The sequence below is a fragment of the Neopelma chrysocephalum genome, unplaced genomic scaffold (genome assembly GCF_003984885.1).
Source record: "Neopelma chrysocephalum unplaced genomic scaffold, ASM398488v2 Primary Assembly neopelma1_25, whole genome shotgun sequence".
Lineage (NCBI taxonomy): Eukaryota > Metazoa > Chordata > Aves > Passeriformes > Pipridae > Neopelma > Neopelma chrysocephalum.
The window spans coordinates 32,503,132-32,523,727 of NW_020897694.1; the positions used below are offsets into that span (position 1 = coordinate 32,503,132).

Here is a 20,596-nt window from a genome sequence, read left to right on the forward strand (position 1 = left end):
CATACATTCAGGTACTTGGCTTATTTTAAAGTTTTGCTAACTTAGCTGCAGTACATTTTGTTTTAATACTATGTAGCGCTAATTAGCAGGTTTACATTTCCTGCATTTATAATATGCAGTGACTGTGATTCTGTAGTCTTGCACTATTTTAAATATTCTTGTAGCTTGTATTGGACTGTTGAGGGTTTTTTAGATGCTTTCTGTCCATTGTCATCTCAATAGTGTTTCCTTCAGGACTGGAAAGCTTACTTCCGCACAAAGTGATTATGGAATATTGTCCCATAAAAAATCCCAAAAAGACTAAACGCAATTCAGATTGCTTTAAAAATTTGCCTACTGAAGTTTGATTATGCTTTAGGACAATGAGGAAGGAAATCTGCTTTCATCTGAGTGGCTGCTCTACTGAGTTAGCACGCTGCAGAAAGAAAGCACAACTGATATAATGCCACTTGCAACTTACTTTTGCATCCTTTAAACCACAGAATTTTGGTTGAAAGTTAACAGCTGCTGCTTAGTGAGAACTAGACTAAAGACTATAAAATGGGTCTGATAACTTAACTTTAGTCTTTTTGCCTGTCAAAATTAGATAATCTGGTTACATCAATCTCTCCCTTTTGTACTGTTGCTGGACTAAAATTACACTAGATCAAACACTTCAATATTTTCTTACATGTAAGTATGTAACTGTTGTTGAGAAGGTTGAAAACTTCATTATTTCAAAAGTAGGTAAGAAGCAGCAGCATATATGTGTGAAACAAATTTGCTGTCCTACAGTTCTTGGGGATAAATATTAAGTAGGGACTAGTGACCTTACTACAATGATGTGGTGATGGCATCACCATAAGTACATAAAACAGATCAATTATCTGAATTGTTAACCACCTGCTTTAATTATCAGTATTTCTACAGTGCTGAAAATTTATTTCAGAGCTAGAATAATGACAAGTAATTTTTTCTTCTATGAGAATAGTATCATGTGCTGCTTTGAGTAGCACATATTCTTAAGGATATCCACAAATTCTTAAGGATAAATTGAATATCCTTTACAGAGGTAGTGCTCAGTTAAGACATGTCTCTAAAATCCCTGAAATGGTTTCAAAATAGAAGCATGGATCAGAACCATGTCAGAAATAGATCCCTGGCAGAATCAGTTAGATATGTTTAGTATGTCGAATCATGCCAATTCTATTTTGGCTCTTTGCCAAGGTCATGTAAAACTTAATGTCACTGGAAAACTTAATTTACTTGTCAAAGAACTGGTAAATGCTGTCTTATTAATCAGCCAATTTTATTACTTTTAGTACACTACTATTTGTGTATCAAATCTGATTTCAAAGCTGGTTGGTTCTAGCTTTGCTTTGGAGACTTTGTCTTAAGTGATTATCTCCAAAAGGACTCAAAGGGATTAATGAGCTTTCTCACAGATCTGTATATACAAAGGGTTCCAGTAAACTCTTCAACTAGACAATACAAAGCAAAAATAACTTGTATTGAGTTGACACTGTTTTAAACCTTTTTTCACAGCAATTTCAAATAGGATGATAGAGCGGATCTTCTCAGGGGCAGTAACAAGGTACTTACTCTGTATGCTGATCTAAATCCAATTTAATATTTGCTTGTTAAATTGTATGATATTGCCAGAGAAAAAAATGCCTTCCCCTTGCAATGGAGCAGTGAATTTCAAGATTTATTATTAATTAATTTAAACTCCAGTAGTACTAGAGTGCTCTTGGAACCTTTGGCACACTCCAAGTTCTTTACTCTCTTTTCTTTACCCTGGATATTGTGTGATTTAGCAGGGCTAGGAATGAGGAAGGGAAGAAATGTTGGCATCATTGTTTTTCCATCCCTCAAACCTGTTCGAAGGGAACTGGGCTTTTAAGTACTACTTGTAAAATAAATGCTTATTGCATCAATAAATTTACAAAAATGCCTCCGGTTGAATTAATTTGCATTTTTTACAGTAATTTTTCTTTTTTCCCCTTTGGATTGACTTCCTCTTGTGTATTTATGGCATTTTATTCATTTTTGAAACATACTGCTAGCATGGTATCTGCAGTTAGAAACCAACTGATAAACAGAAATAACAAAAGCTGAAATGAGTGAAATGACACTTGGCAGGCATATGTCTAGAGCTTACTCCTTTATATGAGTTTTTTGGGCAAGACAAAAACATATACCATATTTTCTTAGACATCTTGAAAATAAAACAAAAAAATTTAGGATTGAAATGTAATATCTAGGAACTGCCTACCTGACTTTTTACTAGACAGGGTTGACTATGTGTCTTCAGAACTTATTTAGTTGCTGTGTTCTGTGGTATGTGAGTAGAAACAGACAGTTATGTTCTTGTCATGGACACTTACTTCCTGAATGTTTCTATTTCATTTTCATTTCCATTCCAAAACTTTTAGCTACTGGAGTTCTGTAAAGCTTTAAGTTCTCATCACTTCTACCTGAATAGAAATTCTTAGAAGCATATGTACTTGTATATCTCTTCTGTTAACAATTAAGCAGTGGCTTTGCTGCCCAGGGAGAAAGTCCTTGTAGGACAGCGTGCTACTTTCCTTTCCAGCTGCTCCCCTCCTCTTTACCATTGCATTAGGAATAGAACAGAGCACACAAGCTCCTTATCCTGAATGATCAGTGTAGTCTGTGACAAGTTACCTTACGAACACTGCGTTGTTTAGGAGTTCATAGTTAATAGCAGCAAGGAAAATAATCCTTACTTTTGATTAGTAAAAACTAGGTGTTCTAAAATAAATTTCTCTTTCCTCATTGGCCTTCAAGAGGTAGAAAAGCACAAAAAGATGGGAAGATTAGCTACGCTGATTTTGTCTGGTTTTTGATATCTGAAGAGGACAAGAAAACACCAACTAGGTAAGAATAAGTTTATGTTTTAACAGAAACAAAGACTGACTTTATTGCTTTTTCAGTCCTTAGATGTGGACCACTGATACACAGCTGGAACTCTGATGGAAGAAGCTAAACTATAAAAACATGAGTGGAAAACTGGCCCAGTTCATTGCATCATTCTTATTAATCGGTGTCTCCTGTTGTTGCTATTTTCATGACTTCTATGAGGCTAATTCAATGTTATTGTTCCGTATGCTGTGTATGGCCTACTTATAGGCAGGGTCATACATAAAGGAAATTGCAGTTGTTTCATGATGCCAGTGACTTTGGGAAACTGTGCAGCTGGTATTAGCTGTATGATATTGATAAGAAACCTATAATGTGACATGTTGAACAACATGTTCAATGGCTTGTTCAATATGGGAAAAAAACAAAATACTGAAGTTGTGATGCATAGTTCAATTTTTCATTGGCTCCCTTGATTTTTATTTTTTTAATATAAAACCATGTGTTTTAGTCTTCTCCTTCACACAGTTAACAAATGTGTTTTCAAATGCAATACTGGATGGCAAATACCAGAAACTTTTACCACAGTAGGTGGTGTTTAATGACTTTCTATGGCATTATGGAATGTAGTCTTTAGTTTTGCCTTTAAAAGAGGCAACATGAATTCTTGAAATTCTGTAGTAAGTTTGTATAAACAGCTCTTTGCTATTACTGAATTTCAGCATTGAATACTGGTTCCGCTGCATGGATCTTGATGGGGATGGTGCTTTGTCTATGTATGAATTGGAGTATTTTTATGAAGAACAGTGCCAAAAATTAGATAACATGGCCATAGAACCTTTGCCATTTGAAGACTGTTTATGCCAGATGCTGGATCTTGTAAAGCCACAACATGAAGGTAATAAAATCCTTCTCCATCTGTATCTTCTGTTTCTCTGGGTTTAGGAGTTAGTGCACCTGTAAGAGCACTGAGTTGGTCATATAAATAATGTGCCTTGAGGTTGTCTTTTCACTGAAGTCTGTTAGAGCTTATTAATTGATCGGTCTTCCAGCAGCAGGCAGGCATTCTTTCAATACTAAAACTTAACATGCTGCTTTAAAATTCCTTGTAGGCTTTTACTTTGGGCTTGTAGCCACATTTAGTCTTAAGTGAAATCTTGTCACTGAGGTGATGCTCTCAAGAAAAGCTCTTGACTGTTCACCCATTCTCTCGCCTGTTCCAGCACTCATTTAATTGAGATTTCTTCAGAAGGAACAGTTTTTAAACAGTGTTTGTCCCTGTAGATCAGAATTAACTTATTTTACATGAGAAGCCTAAGCTGCCCTTAGGAAATTCTTGACAAGGGGCTTAAAATTAAGTGAATAATAAGCTGTTCTGAGTTTTTGGCTACTTTCTATGTCCATTTGAACCTTCATAGACCTATATTCTACTCTCCTGCATTTGACATTGTATGAGCTTTTGCTGACGAAACTTCAGTTTACATTTTACACAAGAAACAGTTGTCTTTTATTGAGATGTGATTTTTTGCATGCCAAGGGAATTGAAATGGCTCAAAACTAGAACTTAAAGCTTCATATTCTTATTTAAACCAAGTTAAAATGGATTTGCTACGTGAAAACACATTTCTAAAGGCAGATAAAAAATTGTAAATGAAAAAGAAATATGAAGTGTGATTCATCTGGAAGCTCAGTCCTTGATATCAGTGGAATGAAGTCTTAGACCAACATTGTATAGTGCATGGGGGCTGGGGAGCATTTAAAATGAAGTGAAGCAAGCTCTGAAAAGCACATTTATGTTATATGGTTGCTTACAACCACCTCCCAAGCTCTGTAGTAGTTCCCTTCCAGTCTTGTACGTTATGCTTCTGAAAGACAGACATTTCCAATAATGTGTTCTGCATTTCAAATGAAACAAAATTGATGTATCTCCTTTGTGTCATGAGGATGACAAAAGAATGCTGTGGAACACAACCAAGATGAGTTATTTAGGGCAACAGAAATGAAAGCCAACAGTGACTTTTTTTTAATATAAAAAACTGATATGATGTTTAAAAGGTGGATTAAGAAAAAATTCTTCTGCTTTCCTAATAAAAATCTATCAGCAAAAAATAATGTTTCGCCTGGTAGATTTGAAACAAGAGATGATACTTTCATAAAGTTAAGGCTAAAATATGGTACAGTTTGCTACAGGATGCTTATGGAGAACTGAATTAATTCCTTCAATTTCACTCTTTTTCTTGGTTTTGGAGGGACAGTAGAAGGCATCTACGTGAGTGTTGCGTGTCTGAGCTCCCAGTGCAATAAACGGAAACTGGAGAGCCAAATAAATGAACCAAATATAAGAGTCTAACTTAAATTGGGAGCTTATATAACTAGGACTCAAATCATTTGCTTGATTGTGCAGAGTTGCTGCCACTTGAGATGGCCCAATGCATGAGACATCTGTGTGGGTCTGACAGATACTGCACAGGTGCCATAGGGGATTTGTGTCGTTCTGGAGCACCAGCTCTAAGCCAGAATATACTGAGGCACTTCACAACAGATGCAAGTGTGGCAACCATTTCCAGATGGAATTTGGCTTTTGCTTCCCTGTGATGTCCTTGAGTTACACTTTGTTAGAAGCTGGGACAGTATGCTGAGAAAATATTGTTCCAAGTCTGGCTTTTATTGAACTCTTCTATAACATCTTCAGTTAGTTCCTATTTCATTGACAATGGAAAATTGTCTGTATTCCAGTCGAATCAATAAAGGGGAGTTTTAAGGATAGTCATCTGTCTTCCCCTGTATATTTCATATTTTTCAGCCTTTCTGCAGAAGCTTAATATTCAGCTTTGAAAGAGGGTAACATTTCTGAGCAACATGACAAATACTTCTAATGCTTAACAGATCCATTGATTTGAGTCTTTAAAGTATCACTCTATAAAAATCAAACAAAACACCTCTGAGCATTTAGCTTTCCTCTCAAGCAGTAAATATTGATCAGGCTGGACAAGTGTGGCAACCTTGTCTCTATGAAAAATTCATCTGTAGGAAGCATAGTCACACACTGTCATCTGTGTCATACATTTGTCTGTTCAAAGCACGAAAGGAAAAGGGCCACTGCCATAGGAGATTCCTACCTGCTACCCAGGCACTCCTTGGGAAGGAATTGCTAGCTCACTGGAGACTTCTATCTCCTGAGGAAGCTTAAACAGTTACCTTAAATGACTTTTAATAGCTAAGTGAGGTAGACTGCATCTCACTCCAACATACCAAAGGACAGTGTGATGATAGCCAAAGCAAGGAACAAACCTGAAACATTTAAAAGTTCTGGCCACTTTGAAGGACACATCTCTAGATGTGTATTTCATCTATTCACTTCTCTCCCATTGCATTGAGCATCAGTGACCAATGTTCTCGAGCAATGATGATTGAGTAATGATTACTTAGCTTTTGAATAACATTCCTCCTCTTTGGAGAAAGGATAATTTTAGCTCTAATTATTTTATCTTTAATTATCTTATCTCATAATATTCTTTACAGGAAAAATTACCCTGCATGATTTAAAGCGATGTAAGTTGACAAATGTGTTCTTTGATACTTTTTTCAACATTGAAAAATACCTTGACCATGAACAGAAGGATCAGTTTTCTATGTTGCGGGTGAGTATGAAGCTTTAAAAGTCTTTATAGCTATGTGCTTAGCAGTTAATACTTTTTTGTATAACTTGCAATGTGATTGTTTAGGATGGTGAAGGTGAAAGTCCAGAGGTCTCTGACTGGGAGAAGTACGCTGCTGAAGAGTATGATATCTTGGTAGCAGAAGAGGCAGCAAGTGACCAATGGAATGATGGGTAAGAGTGTAGCATGAGGGTTGGTATAAATCCTCTCTAAAAGAAAAAACAAACCCTTCTCAAAAATATGCAATTAATGGTGTAGGAGACTGTCAAGTACAGGTGTGTGAGCCAAAACTGTTGTTATGGTAGAATATGCATCTCTTTTTCCAAACCCTAGTTTTTAAATGTGTTACTTGGTTAAGTAAACCTTCGGATGGCTTTTGTCTTCTGTTTAAGTCAGTGGTGAACTCGTGGGAGGAACCCAAGGTGCTGCTCTATTTTAGTGTTCATAGTGGATTCTTAGTATTTAACTCTTCTTTGCCCTATGTCTTTCTCTGATGAAATAACACTTCTCCTAATCAGCACATAATGCCTTTATAAACTATGTTTAAATAACACATACTGCAGTATCTAAAGGTCATTCTCTGCATAGTCGTGTTAAGTAGAGGGAAATAATCAGGTGTCGAGATGAGATTCAGTAGTGCTTGGGAAGACATGCGTGAACCTGAGTCACCCTAGCCCAGGAAATGGTCAGTTCTTTAATCTGACACTATAAATCTCCACAGACTTATTTTTTTAAAGGATACGAATTATAGATTGATCCCACATAAAAAGTGTTGAAGCTAGTCGTTTTTAGATATCAGCATTCAATGACTTGAGTTAGTTATCCATCTTTGCATTTGCATCACCAGCAGGTGGTTATCAGTAGTTTCTGATTAAACAGTTGTCTTTTGCTTTCCAGCATCTGCTTAAAAACATGGTTGCTATTGCTTCCCAGTGCTCACACGAATTTTAATAAGACTCTCAATTCCGTATTCCGTCTCTTTTGTCATACCAACTGCTGTAGTTTGTTCTTCATAATTGAACCTCATTTCAGCTTTCTTGACACTTGAGGGGTTTCTGGCAAATACTTAGTCTTGTTTCTAACCTATGCATAGTCCATAGAGCAGTGTGTGGTTTGAATTCCCTCAGTAAAGCTGTGTATGGCACAGGGAAGTCCTGCACATGATGGGAGAGTAAGCCAGCTTAAATTGATGTAATTATTACAGAACCCTAGTCCTGCTTCTGCTTATGTGTTTCTTTACTGTAAATATATAATATTGGAAAATACGTTCTTCCTGCAGGTGCCTTGTTAGTGTTCCAACTTTTAGGCACTCCCTGGCATAGACAGACTCTTTCAATTTCTTTTTTGTGTCTGCCGCTAGGTATGAAGCAGAACTGAATCCTGTAGACCATCAGAAGGCCAATGTCCTAAAGTATCAAATGGAGAAAAGACCATTTTTTGAAATGCCTTCCCATCTGGCTGATGTAGACTTGGATGAATATGACTATGAAGAGGATTTTGAGTAGAGGTTACTTATGGTCAACACTTGCAGAAGAGAAGGACAGTCTGCAGCAGGTCTGCTACACACCAATACGTTTCAGTGGGGTTTGTTTCCTGGAAGTCAGCTTAGTTTTGTGCTAAAAATATTTAATCAATACACTACCTTCTAAGTAAAAGAAGCGCATTTGTATGGTATGATGAAAATTTTTGTATTTATTCAATAGTTTATAGTTTTTAAAATAGATTAAAATATTTATTTACAGATGTTGCATAATTCCTTTTTGGAAGAATAACAATATTTGACTTTAGAGAAAAGTAATCTACTGTTTTTTAGAGAACTGTATAATTCTCTCAAAGTTGACGTGTGGTGCACTGACCATCTCTGTCCTGCCTGTGAACAGGTATTTCTGTCCTGGTATGGGAGGTAAGGAGACAATTTATACCTGGCCTGCAATGCGCTTACACTCATAGACAGCCCTAGTGGTTTTATGCCTTGGCAAGGAAGAGACATGACAATGAGTGTACAATTCAGTGCTCATTTACAAGCAGAGTTTTGTTTGACAGGCTGACCATATTAGTAGTATACAAGGAAAGCAAATGCCCAAGACAAGTTGCTTTTCTTCTGTGTAGTCCTTGTTTGCCCCAAATTTAATTTTGCTTGCCCTTTTAAACTTCAGTCTTTTCATTGATGTTAATCATAAAAAGATTATTTAACAATGAAGTCTGTTTTAGTGTTCATACTTGATCCAAAATGGGTGTGTTAATTCATGTAGAAGGAACCAATTTTTTTTAAAAATCCTTTGTATAAATGTTACTTGATAAGTGATGTGCACTAATTTGTTGTGGGCATTCAATGCTTTTGTCTGTCCCCCCCTTCGCTTGTTTGCTATTGACACATTCCGTGAATTCATCGGTGTCACAGCAGCATGAAATTGTTGCCTCACTCTTAAATGTTAAACAGATTTTGTTGGGGGGAAAAAAATGTACAAAAAGATGTAAGTTATTTTTTTGGTTGCAGTGTAGATCTTTAAAATGTTTAAAAAACATGTTTGTATTTTCAAATAAAGATTTTCCTACATGTAATGTAACACTTCTAATTGTTACATACTGCACACAGTAATGTCTTACTATTAAAGAACAACTCACAATAGGATGGGTTACACAGGTATGCAGTCTGGGTTGATAATGACAACAAGCTGCATATTCAGAGCAATCAGCCTCCAGCAGGTTTTTCTTCATCCAAAAGAGAGTATTGCTGAGCAGCTGGGAGTGGTGCAGAGAAATCTGTTCTGCTCGACTCACCACACCATCTCCTGTACAGATCTACGCACCTGTGTATCTTAAGTAATGAAACCTATTGCTAAAGTGTTGGAGAACCTTACTGAGGAAAACTCAAGTCATTTTAATACCATTCAAAGGATTCTAAAAAAAGGAGATAATTGGGGTTGATTATTCCAGTTTTAATAGAGACTCACCAATGTCAAATTTCTCCACTGTTAGTTGGATACCTTTTGCCCATGGTTTGGAGCTTTTAAACAGTAAAGATGCACAGAGCATTTATGTTAAGCTCTGTTCCCTAAGGTGCTGTGGGAAAGGATGACCAACCACCTTTCTACATGATCCTGAACATCTGTTGCAGTGCAAGAGGTGGTGGCTTGCTGCTTTTTCCTACCTGAAACCCTTCCTAAAAACGGGGCTTGTAAATGGGCAATGAACAGCCACAGGCTTTCTCAGCACACAGTGACATTTCTCTGTTACAGAGAGCTATGGTGCAGGGTCGATCTCTCCTGCAGAGCCTGTAGCTGTTGCTGCCACTTTGTGTTTAATGAAGTGCCTGTTAAATCCTGCTCTCTATTATACTTGTGATAACCAACTCCCTTCTTTCCTAAGAAGAGCAAATTATGTTGTTACTGTGGAAGTGCCTTTTCTTACAATACATGAACTATAACGATTACTGTACCTTTCCCCAGTAGGGTAATTCCCATACAAGAATTAAAGCATCTGTATGCTTGATGTGATCCCAGGGATAACTGTTTTCTTAGTCAAGCTGTATTCTGCCTACCTGGTGCATGCTTAGGCCTAGATCCACAAATCTAGATGGATTAGGGAAACATCACTACCATAGTCCAGGTATGGGGAGTTACTGACCAAATCACAGGGCAACTGAGAACTGCATTATCTTAGGAGTGCTACCTCACCCCTTGCATTAGCCCACTGCACCTCCAAGTATGCAAAAGGAAACATGGGTTTACTGTTGCCAATTCAGAGTACCCAATACCTGGGAGACAGTCATGGCTTTCACTTCCATGTTTATAGAAACTCCCTTCTCAGCCTGTTGAATAACAGAACAAACGGGAAGACCAGCAGGCATTGCTGCTCTTCTTTCCTCCAGACATAGTGTGGGAGTATCACTTGCACATTCAGTACTAATGGATAGCAATAGTTCTGTAGTTTATTTTACACAGTTACAATCCAAAATATATAGATATAAAAAAGCTGATAGCATTACTGCAATATACAATTCCATGAAGCAGTGCCAAAGTGTCAGTGAAAGCACCCACCACTCCCCCAGCTACTGCCTCTGAAACACTCTTGAGTGAAGATCATTTGCAAACTCTTAATGAAAAAACCCTACTCGTAATTATTTACAGTCTATTTACATTGTCTTTCCAGGCTTTACATTTTCCAAGTAAATACCACATGATCGCTGTGTACAAAGGATTTCTTCCAGAGGAAAGTACTCAGTCAGCTGGTCTGCTGTTTCTTTCTTTGTTAGAAAGAAGTCTTGATGCAAGTCTCCTGGGAATATGTTCTGATGCCCACAGACCACTAACCACATCTCTCTAAGCAATGGAATTCAGAAATACTTTCAGATGATTTGATCCAGGTTTTCCATTTTACAGGCAGGAAATGGCACTTGCCGTCACCCAGCAGGTCACAGTGTTCACAACTAGGCCAGACTCCTTTCTCCCCGGCATCAGGTAAGAGCAAAAAAGTAGATATCCACCTTGGTTACCTCAAATGGTAAAGAACACATCCAGCGGAACTCTGCCCCTGCCCTGATTCGAACAAGCTTGTCTCACCTAGTTCACAGAGTCTTCGATTCAATATTTGTCTATACCCTGATTCCAATCCTTCAGTTGGTAATTTTTCCAAGGCAGCATCAAGGACCAGGATGCAATTGAGTAACGATGCTCATAACACCCACAGCCTTGGAAGTGCAGCAGCCACATCAGTAACGCCCACAACCAGCAACAGGGAGAAATCAACCGCAGTGCTACAAACTGGTTCTGGGTGGATGCCCACAGGCAGAGATTCACCTTGATATGTGTCTCCTGCTGTCTCAGTGGATGCCCTCACAACCACATTTTCAAGTTAAACAATTTGCAGAAAAAAACAGTGTGTGTTCTTCACTTCTGTTTATCCTCTCAGTGTCTTAACTGTCCTATACCATAAGAAAAGAGAAATCAGTCTTGTACTATAAAGAAGACATCATGTAAGAGCACATAAGGAATCTGAAAAACATTGTAGCATCTAACAATCCACCAGCTTGGCCATAGAGCCAGCTCTTGGAAAGAACTATATTTAGCCTCCACAAAAGGAAATAAGCATTTCTATGCCCCAAGGAGCCCAGAAAAGGCACTACAGGGAAAGGCCACACACTGGATAAGAAGTGCATTTTATATATGACTTCAATCTTGCTCCATGGATTTAAATTCTTCTATTATCTATCTTCAGTAGGAGCTGCTCCTACATTTTAACAATCTACATTTTAACACACATATGACATGAAGAAAAGGTAGAAGTCCCTTTTTTCCTTCTAGTCCTCTTTAAAAACAAAACAAAAGAAAAAAGCCCACTACTCATATGAAAAGGAACCCTTTGATCGACTTTACAGGAAAAACTCATTTAAAAAGTCAAAAATCATGCAAAGTCTGAATGTGGCTGTTAGATCCCAGATAACCAGAGCCACTGGAAAACAAGGGGTTGCCTTACTCACTGCAAAAAAACTATCTGCCAAACACTGAGTTGGTGGCATTCTGAAGTGCAGAGAGCAGAGGAAAATACAGGAGAAAAACCTGAAGGAACCACTCAGGCTCCTGCAGTGGCTGACACAGTAAACCTTTAGAGGACAGAAGGGCTGCGCATAGCTGCAGCACAGGAAAACTCATGGCCTGTCTTCCGCACTGCACCCCTTTCCGTACAGTCACTCTGCAAGACCCTGCTGTACAATGTCCTATTTGAGTCCTTGCACTCCACTCCCTCAAAGGCCTAAAAGTCTTTCTCTGCTGCAAGTATCCATTCCAGGGCTGAGCTGAGATCCAGGCAGACAGCTGCAGCTCTGCCAAACTTTGATCCCAAAGGCAATCAGTGCCTACAAGACAACCCCCCAGCTACGCTGGCTGCCACTCCAAGCCCACAATGTTCTCATGCTTCCCTTCAAATCCCCAGCTGCTTTGGGGACAATTTAATCTGCCCAACAGCCTTGACTGGAAAAGGGCAAGAAACATGGGACACTCCAGCGAGAGCCCAGGGCTGACCAGTGATCAGACACATTCTGAGTCTTTCAATCCAAAGAGCACAATGCAAACACGATTTCTGAAGCAAACATTCCCTACAGGCCACGCAGCAGTGCCATCTCTGCAATGTGTTGGTAACACGAAGCAACTGCAGCAAATGTCTCTTAATCAGGAAGCTTCACATTATGGCAAAAAAGGAAATGGGATTCTCTTCTTAATGCATCCTAGCTGGCATTCAGTGTACCTAAGGATGTCTAGATGCTACAAGAAGAATTGCCTTAAAATGCAGATCAAGGTGAAGGAGGAAACTACAGCTACAGCTGGAAAGGGAAGAGTGGAATCCCCCTTTTCTCATCCTGAAAGGGACCACATAAAAGCAGCCCCCTTTGGTGATAGATGGTTACTCAGGAGTCTCTGACCTCACATTCACCACCTCAACTACAAGTGGAAAACCTGAGCCAGAATTACCTGATCTGCACCAACAACATCAACATCAACATCTTCAGTTGTGCCTCCTGCTTGACTGTCCTCTGAGACATCTTCTGTCTTAATCTCATCTTTGCTGAAAACAAAAAAGATAAACCAAAAAAAAGCTAAGTCTTGAGAAAGCTCATAACAGAGGCTGTACATTGCACAAGTGTGTTTAAGGCAAATACTTCTGCTGCTGATATCCATGTAAGGTAGCCTAAAGTTACTGGCCCAGAATTTCCCAGGTATGAAACAGGTTATGCTCTAAGGAATTTCCAATAAAGCATTTCAGAAAAAAAAACTTGATTTAAACAGGGGCTACCTTTATGTTTAATAAATTTTTGTTCTATTTTACTTGTATTCACCAGGTCCATTTAACAAGTGTCCCTGGAAACCTGGAAAAGTATGCATCTTTCTAAGATTTATGTCTCACCTTTTAACCTACCAATATAGGAAATGGCACCTAACACCTCAATAAATTGCCTTTATTAAAGGGAACTATTGCAACTGAGCTCTTTGATTGCTTTACAGAGCTCAGAAGTAGACTCCAGACTCCCTATTTCTGCAACACTTCTCATATCCAAGTTCCAAGGGGTTTCACTTAGGCATGTGTACCTGCTGCACACAGACAGACACTTCTCTAAAAGGAAGCCACCAGTTATGCAATAGTTAATAGCAGATCTGCAGAGACAAGAATCCTCTTTCATTTCCAAAGATGCAGAAAACACTTATCATCTGGCTTCAGCAAACAGCCAGGGAATAAGCAACACCACAGCCCCTCTAATCAGGACAAGAGAAGTGGCTCAGGGGACTTTCCTCCTTCCTTGTCTTGTTCTCTGTACACTCGATATTAGTCCAAGAAGGCATGGAAGCCCTGTGACAGTGGCAGGCTAAAGCAGCAAATGTAGATATTGGATTAAGGAAATGTGTCCTTAGGACAGTGCCCATAAGAAAGACAGGAGGGGCACACATCCTTTGCCCATAAGTATTATAAAAAAACAGAAGCAGAGATGGATAGAGAGACCCCAACTGTCAATACCAGGACAAGTGAAGGAGTTTGTAAGACATAAAACTCTCACCAGTATCTTCTGCGCAGCCCTCCTGGACAAAGGAATGGCAAACGTTCCTGCAAGCACATCTCTCGAGATTTCAGCCTCTTTCTGTTTTTCCCTGCTGCAGAGGGAAGTTGGGAAGCACACTGCTGTTCTGGGGCTTTGCTTGCTGCTTCAGTCTGGCTGGTTTCAGGCAAAGATCCTGGAACAGACAGCGAACAGAATTGCTCTTTCAGCATCACCCTCAGAGGTCTTGAGATGGACATTTCCAACGTGTTCCCCACAGCAGTGAAACAATGGGGCCAAGCTCAAAAGGAGATCTGGAGCAAAGCATTCATTTATTGAAGGAGACAGCTAAAAGCCATTTAAAAGAAAATCCATTTAATTTGCCCACTGGTCATTTTTGCAATCTAGATTTATGAACTTGGCCCTGGTCCATAACTGCTATCAGTACTGCTGAGTCTATATAACCCTCAAGAAAAGAGGACCTTTGGGGACACAAGGGAACAAGCTCTCTGAAGGCAAGCCACTGAGAAGAAAATTTACAAGAAAGGATGAGAAAGAAACTAAGGGACACCGGAAAAATTTCTTTTCCTCCACATATGACTGCACATGTCCATAGCACTTAGCATTGTTATTAGCAATTGTTTTCATATTGGCTTTATTACATTCTAACTAAGTCCCATCATATCCATGCAGTGACTATTTAATTACAGATTGGAAGTCCATGAATGCTGCTAAAGCCTGCATGCAGACCACCAAACTATAACTCTTAAAAGCAGGAATATAATCTAACAGGCTCCCTAGAAATTCAACAGAGAGAAAAACCCAAGAAGATGATTTGGCTGAAGTTCATCTGGGCTGAAGATCTGAATCAACTTCTGGAAATGCCTCTCCTGTCTCAATTACCTACAAGGCCTAAAGCAACAATGCCCTTAAGTTAACAATTAAAAGCCACCAACGAAGTCTCAGTGGCACAGACAAATGCCAGATCTCAGTACAGAGCAGAATTCAGATAATCTGGAATTCTACTCACTCAGTGTTTTCAGCCCAACCTTACTGCTATTGAGTGATGAAGGGGCCTTTAACATCAACAAAGCTGGAGACAAAAACCCCAGTTCGAACTGTAAAGTCCCAACATCCAACACACCGTGGTACTGTACTGCTAATGCAAAGCATGAAGTGCATTTTAGCAAATGCAAATTTGGTAAGGCAAAGCAAAATAGCAAGTACACCAATTTTGACAGACAGACAAAGCAAACACAGCTGATCAAGAACAGGGAAGTTTTCATACCATTAGACAATTTCCTTTTAAAAGAAGATGTCTTAGATGTGCCCACAGGGGGCCACTCTCCCAAACTGCCGAGGGCAGAGCTCTCCTCATCTTCATTTGCCAATAAAGAGTTTCTGTACCAGACCAAGGGCTGCCATTCGTCTCCTCTGCAGGGCAGTGGTTCTGCTATGTACCTCTGTAAGTAAGTGTACCTGGGGAAAAACAAAAGCAAGCATAAGGAAACTCAGTATCTTTCCCTTCAACGTCTGAGGCAGGTATTGCTAGAAAGGCTATTCTCCTTACTCTCTAAAGGTGCAGACAGAACTGTTGAACAAAGGGCTTCCCTCTTCTCTGAAATATCTATTTAGAATACAAATTCCTTCAAAGCTAAAAGAGTGCTTGAATTTTAGCATTATAAACAACATTAGATCCACAGAAATTACAAAATTACATCAGCTTATAGAAAGAATTCCCTGTGCAGGGAATGTCACTGCCAACTGCTGCTGCCAGTAGCAATTTGAATGGAGCAGAATTCTGTCAGGATGCACTCCTACTGCTGGCCTTTTCTGCCTCATGGACTGCATCACAAAGGAGATCGCAGGTGAGAGATGCTCCTTGTGATTCAATAGTACAGGAAACAATAGAGGTCAGGAAATGGGGTATTTACACCATGAGTGCCTATTCTGTCAAAATTTAAAAAAAAAAAAATCAGTTAGACCACTTTTCTATAGTATCATCTCAAAAACAATCCAATTCTTTCAGCTTCTCAGTAAAATTCCAAGAGTCTGCAACAAGCAGTTTTAACAGCTCTGCAGTTATGACAACACGGGGGATGTAGGAAACTTTGTTTCAAATCCTTGTTCTGTCTGATTCAATCCAGAGACGACTTCAGGCCTTCCTGAATCCCAGGTGAAGCTATCACCTTTTCTGGAGCGGAGGCCTTCTTCAAACATTCTTTTTGAAAAACAGGACATTTCTGACAAAGTCTTTCTGACCCATAACAATAAGAAAAGAAAGCCAAAGTCTGACTTAGGATTAGAAACTGGATATTCACCACATTTCAGCTACAGTTCATCACTTTGAAATCAAGCCCAGTGTGGCTAAAACAAACCCCACCTTAGCAAATACCAGAAGTGACAGTTTTAACACCAGCCTGTACAGTATATTATTCTTTTTGTGATTAGGAGAGTGGCCTGGAAAATATCAGACATTTCATTCACTTTGCAAAACATGAAAACCAGTGCTGAGAGGTCAGGGTAAGCACGGTCTCCAAAACAATTAGAGTCCTGGCCTTGGGGGGCCCCAGGGATCAAGAAACCCTGGTAATGGAATTTGTTGGTTTCAAACAAGCACATATTGTAACTACAGTTTCAGAGTCTAATCTAACTGCTATCAATGTTAATGGAAAGACTCCTACTGATTCAGGAATCAGGCCCTTCATGCTACTTGCTATTCAGCAATTCATTTCTTGTGTGCATTTTGTGGTACAGAGCAATTGACAAGTCAGGTATTTTACTGCTACAGCCTGAGCAATTACAGGGGAGAGGGTTGAAGTCCATATACTTTGACGGTGTTGAAATATAGCCCTTTCTAACAAATGCCCATATTCTGTATCTCATCTGTTACAAGTACGTTCACATATGTTAACATACAGACCTGGACATCAATCCTATGATTAATAAGAAAAATGAAAATAACCAGATGTTTATTTCTAAAAGTTCATGTTGACCTAAAACATTCCATTCAATAATTTATGATAGAGCTAAACATAAATATTTCTAAGAGGAAATATAATCTCCAGCCTCTGCAAGGCACTTTAGGCTTCTCAGAATAGAAACTGTTATTCTAGAAACATAGTATGAATGTACTTGGGGATAAATTGCAATTTCCCCTCTTATGATTTTTATTGTTTCCCATTTGTTCCCAGCAGCAGTGGGAAGGTCCAAAGCAGTAAGAACTGAAGTCAAGTGCATTCTCTGCTAGATCTGTATTTCCCACAAAACTTTTCAATCAATAAACCTACCTGAATGTATGTAACACATTCAGGAATATACTTCTAGAGCATATCCTCTGATCAAGAGGTTAAATAAAGTCCTAGGAAAAGAGTTTAGCTAAATCAGGATTTAGCTTTAAATTTGCCCACATCAACAATTAAATATTTTCCACTTGTTGAATTAGAAACTATTCGTTAGAGGTAAATGAAATGACAGTTTTTCAAGTATGGATTAACAGAAAGCTAATTATTGTATGGGTGTCACCACAGATGATGATAGTTCTTTAAAATCCAGACAATATGGACAGAGTATACAGAAACTGTACAATCCGGGGCCTGGAGCACTTTCCCTATGAAGACAGGCTGAGAGAGTTGGGGTTGTTCAGCCTGGAGAAGAAAAGGCTTTGGGCACAACTTACAGCATCTTCCAGTACCTAAAGGGAGCCTACAAGAGAGCTGGAGAGGGATTTTTTACAGGAGCACATAGAGGTAGGACAAGGCTTTTAATGGCTTTACACTGAAAGAGAGTGGGTTTAGATTAGATATTAGGAAGAAATTCTTTACTGTGAGGGTGGTAAGGCAGTGGAACAGATTGCTCAGAGAAGTTGTGGAAGTCCCATCCCTGGAAGTGTTCAAGGCCAGGCTGAATAGGGTTTTGAGCAACCTGGTCTAGTGGAAGGTGTCCCTGCTCATGGCAGGAGGGTTGGGACAAGATTATCCTTGACATCCTATGGATTCTGTGAAAACCAGTTTTAGTTGTAGATCTCAAAGATTCTCATCTGAGAAAAATGCAAGAATAGAAAAGGAAGTTACCAATACCCATAAATTATCCCGTTTATGTTTATCAGGGTTTGTAATCAGTATATGTTAGCTATTTTTCTTCTGCATTTTGCATTCCGGGTTCAAATTAATTTTTTCAAATGAACTGTCTTGTGTAGCTGGCAATTGTTAATAAACTGTGTTATGTGAAGTAAAGGAAAGTAGACACATTTTACCACTCTTGACCCATGTTAGATAAAACCTGGTTGATGATCCCCATGAAAGTTATCCTTCAACTTAAGACAAAGCAACACAGGAGCAACACAGAGCTCAGCAAGATGTGATAGTTGTTTTTTTTCCATTTCTGCTGACTTTCTTTCAAAAGTGAAACTTTCCATGTCACGTACTGGAGTGATTTGCTCAGAAATTCAAAAAGGCAGATGTGTCTTAATGTTTCATCTTACATTTCCATATCTCCAAATATGCTCTCAGGAAAATGGAAATATCTGGGTTTTATAGTATCTATAAATAAAATACTGAAATGCAGAGACCCAGATCCAAAATAAGCAGCACTGACTAAGGAAGTAATGCTAAAGGTCAAATAGAAGGAAGAATGTTACTTCCTTCTGAAAATTGACTGGAGCTGAGGCAGGTGAAGGGAATAAGAGACATACTCATACATCTCTCCATTCAGACATATAATGGCCCACGATGCCAAAATAAGGCTATCATTCTTATTACATGTAAATATTTAAACCACTGTAAAACACAGGCCCACTGATCAGGGCATATTTGCATGTAAATAATAAATCCTTGAATTTAAATATCCACATTATGAAGATGTCACACATATATTCCAAATATACACCATGGAATTCATGTAATTGAGGCCTGAAGCTGTGGAATTATATCATTACAAAATAATGGTCCATGCACTGTTTCTTCCTGAAATAACTACTACTACAAAATTCAACAAGTGTCTCCCAAAAAGCCTCAGGGACAGAATGATTTCAGAGGTCTCTGAAAAGCCCTTGAGCAAATTCTGCCATACTGAAGCTGAAATGTCCTGTGTACAGGGATACACAAGTCACAGACTGTGTATGATGGTGTACAAGAACTTAACTTACACTAGTCTTTTGTCTGGCTTTAACAGCTTGTTGGAAAATTCACTGATGATTAACAGAAAGCCCAAGTTAGGAGGCAAGCATTTTCCATCTACTCCAGTAGCTCCTTGAAAAGCAAATTCAATCCCTTCCCTATTGGAAGAAAAAAAAATAGAAAAAAAAAAGAACAGAGTAATAAAACAGTTAAAATAGACAACTAACAAAAGCAATGACCACAGACAACATGATGTTACATGGCACATACTTGTGTATCATGGCTATAGATTCTCTAGATTTCACTTGGTCCCAACCAAATGTTAGTGAAAAGCGACGAGCAAGTTCTTTGATGTTTGTAAAGGAAGCAGAGGAGAAGTCCACACCACTACTGCTGTCTTGGCTTTCTGCATGTGTCTGAAACAGCTGCAAGAGAAGTCTCAGATAAGCAAACACAGGTAATCCGACAGACAAACAGAGCACCAGGAAGACAGAGAGACATGCACAGCAAGCAACAGTTGCCTTACACGGACAGAAGCCTTACAAAAGAGCAGGTAAGTCAATTGCTTCTGAAGCACATGAATGAACAACAACAATCAACTTGACACAAAGGACACAGGTGAGCTCAAAAGACAGGAACAAATCAAAAAAATAAAAATAAAAAACAATGTGCATAAACAGAGAACCAATTCCTGAAGATGATGGTTCCACTGACCCCATCTCCTGTTGGGACTTCTGAACCAAGCCCCAGAAGCCTAATTTGCCTGAGAGGCTTTCAGAGTAGCAGAAAGCTACAAAGCAGCAAGTCTGGCAGCAGCATAGTCCAATTTCTGCGAGTGGGTCAAAAGCACATCTTGAGCCCAATTAAATATGCTTAGAGGTTTTTTCCTAACAGAATATGGAAGTAGCTTCTTCTCTTCAACCTGTTAACTTTCAAGGTCAAGCAAAGGCCAAAAAGGGCCTGTTGTCTATGTGATACCTAAACACAAAGTCCTGACTATGTCAGCAGAATATATGCAGCCAAATGCTGCTTAGCCTCATCTAAGCTCAGATTTCAAGGGCTAGTTCACAGATCTAAGCCCTGGCAATGGGTGTGAAATAAGTAAAGCTCATGTATCAGTACCCTCTGGGAGGAGCCTGCTCTCTGGATTACAGCACGACTCCAAGCTACAAGCAGCTCTGGCCATGGGCAGAGCAGGCAAAAGCAGCTGTTAAAACAGCTAACTGGCTATCAGTCAGAAGCTGCAAGCCATAGCAACTGAGACCCTTCAAAAGAGCTGCAACCCACTTTTCTCCAGAAAAAAATGCTGAAAATACAGGGGGTTGGAGCTGACCAGCCATAGGCACGTCCGTGGTTCCTCAAATTCAACAGAAATTTAGATAATCCATAAAACACAGCACAATACCCTTAACATTTTGTTAAGCTTAAAAGAA

The 20,596-nt window shown here is 39.1% G+C and overlaps 2 protein-coding genes across 5 annotated transcripts in view; one reads left to right on the top strand and one right to left on the bottom strand.

Moving 5' to 3' along the window:
* Nucleotides 1-9,088, top strand: part of PPP2R3B (protein phosphatase 2 regulatory subunit B''beta) — a 48,029-nt gene extending 38,941 nt beyond the window's left edge. For all 3 annotated transcript variants that reach the window (XM_027674797.1, XM_027674798.1, XM_027674799.1), the window contains 6 exons: nucleotides 1,525-1,573; nucleotides 2,791-2,880; nucleotides 3,585-3,760; nucleotides 6,385-6,503; nucleotides 6,588-6,694; nucleotides 7,882-9,088. In XM_027674797.1, the coding sequence (XP_027530598.1) occupies nucleotides 1,525-1,573; nucleotides 2,791-2,880; nucleotides 3,585-3,760; nucleotides 6,385-6,503; nucleotides 6,588-6,694; nucleotides 7,882-8,026 (686 nt within the window). In that variant the 3' untranslated portion in view covers nucleotides 8,027-9,088. The remainder of the gene's footprint in view (nucleotides 1-1,524; nucleotides 1,574-2,790; nucleotides 2,881-3,584; nucleotides 3,761-6,384; nucleotides 6,504-6,587; nucleotides 6,695-7,881) is intronic.
* Nucleotides 9,089-10,432: 1,344 nt separating this feature from the next.
* Nucleotides 10,433-20,596, bottom strand: part of LOC113963558 (cohesin subunit SA-2-like) — a 59,084-nt gene continuing 48,920 nt past the window's right edge. For both annotated transcript variants that reach the window (XM_027674795.1, XM_027674796.1), the window contains 6 exons: nucleotides 19,434-19,588; nucleotides 19,193-19,321; nucleotides 15,335-15,525; nucleotides 14,068-14,242; nucleotides 12,989-13,082; nucleotides 10,433-11,445 (listed from right to left, as the gene is read on the bottom strand). In XM_027674795.1, coding sequence (XP_027530596.1) covers nucleotides 11,437-11,445; nucleotides 12,989-13,082; nucleotides 14,068-14,242; nucleotides 15,335-15,525; nucleotides 19,193-19,321; nucleotides 19,434-19,588 — 753 coding nt within the window. In that variant the 3' untranslated portion in view covers nucleotides 10,433-11,436. The remainder of the gene's footprint in view (nucleotides 11,446-12,988; nucleotides 13,083-14,067; nucleotides 14,243-15,334; nucleotides 15,526-19,192; nucleotides 19,322-19,433; nucleotides 19,589-20,596) is intronic.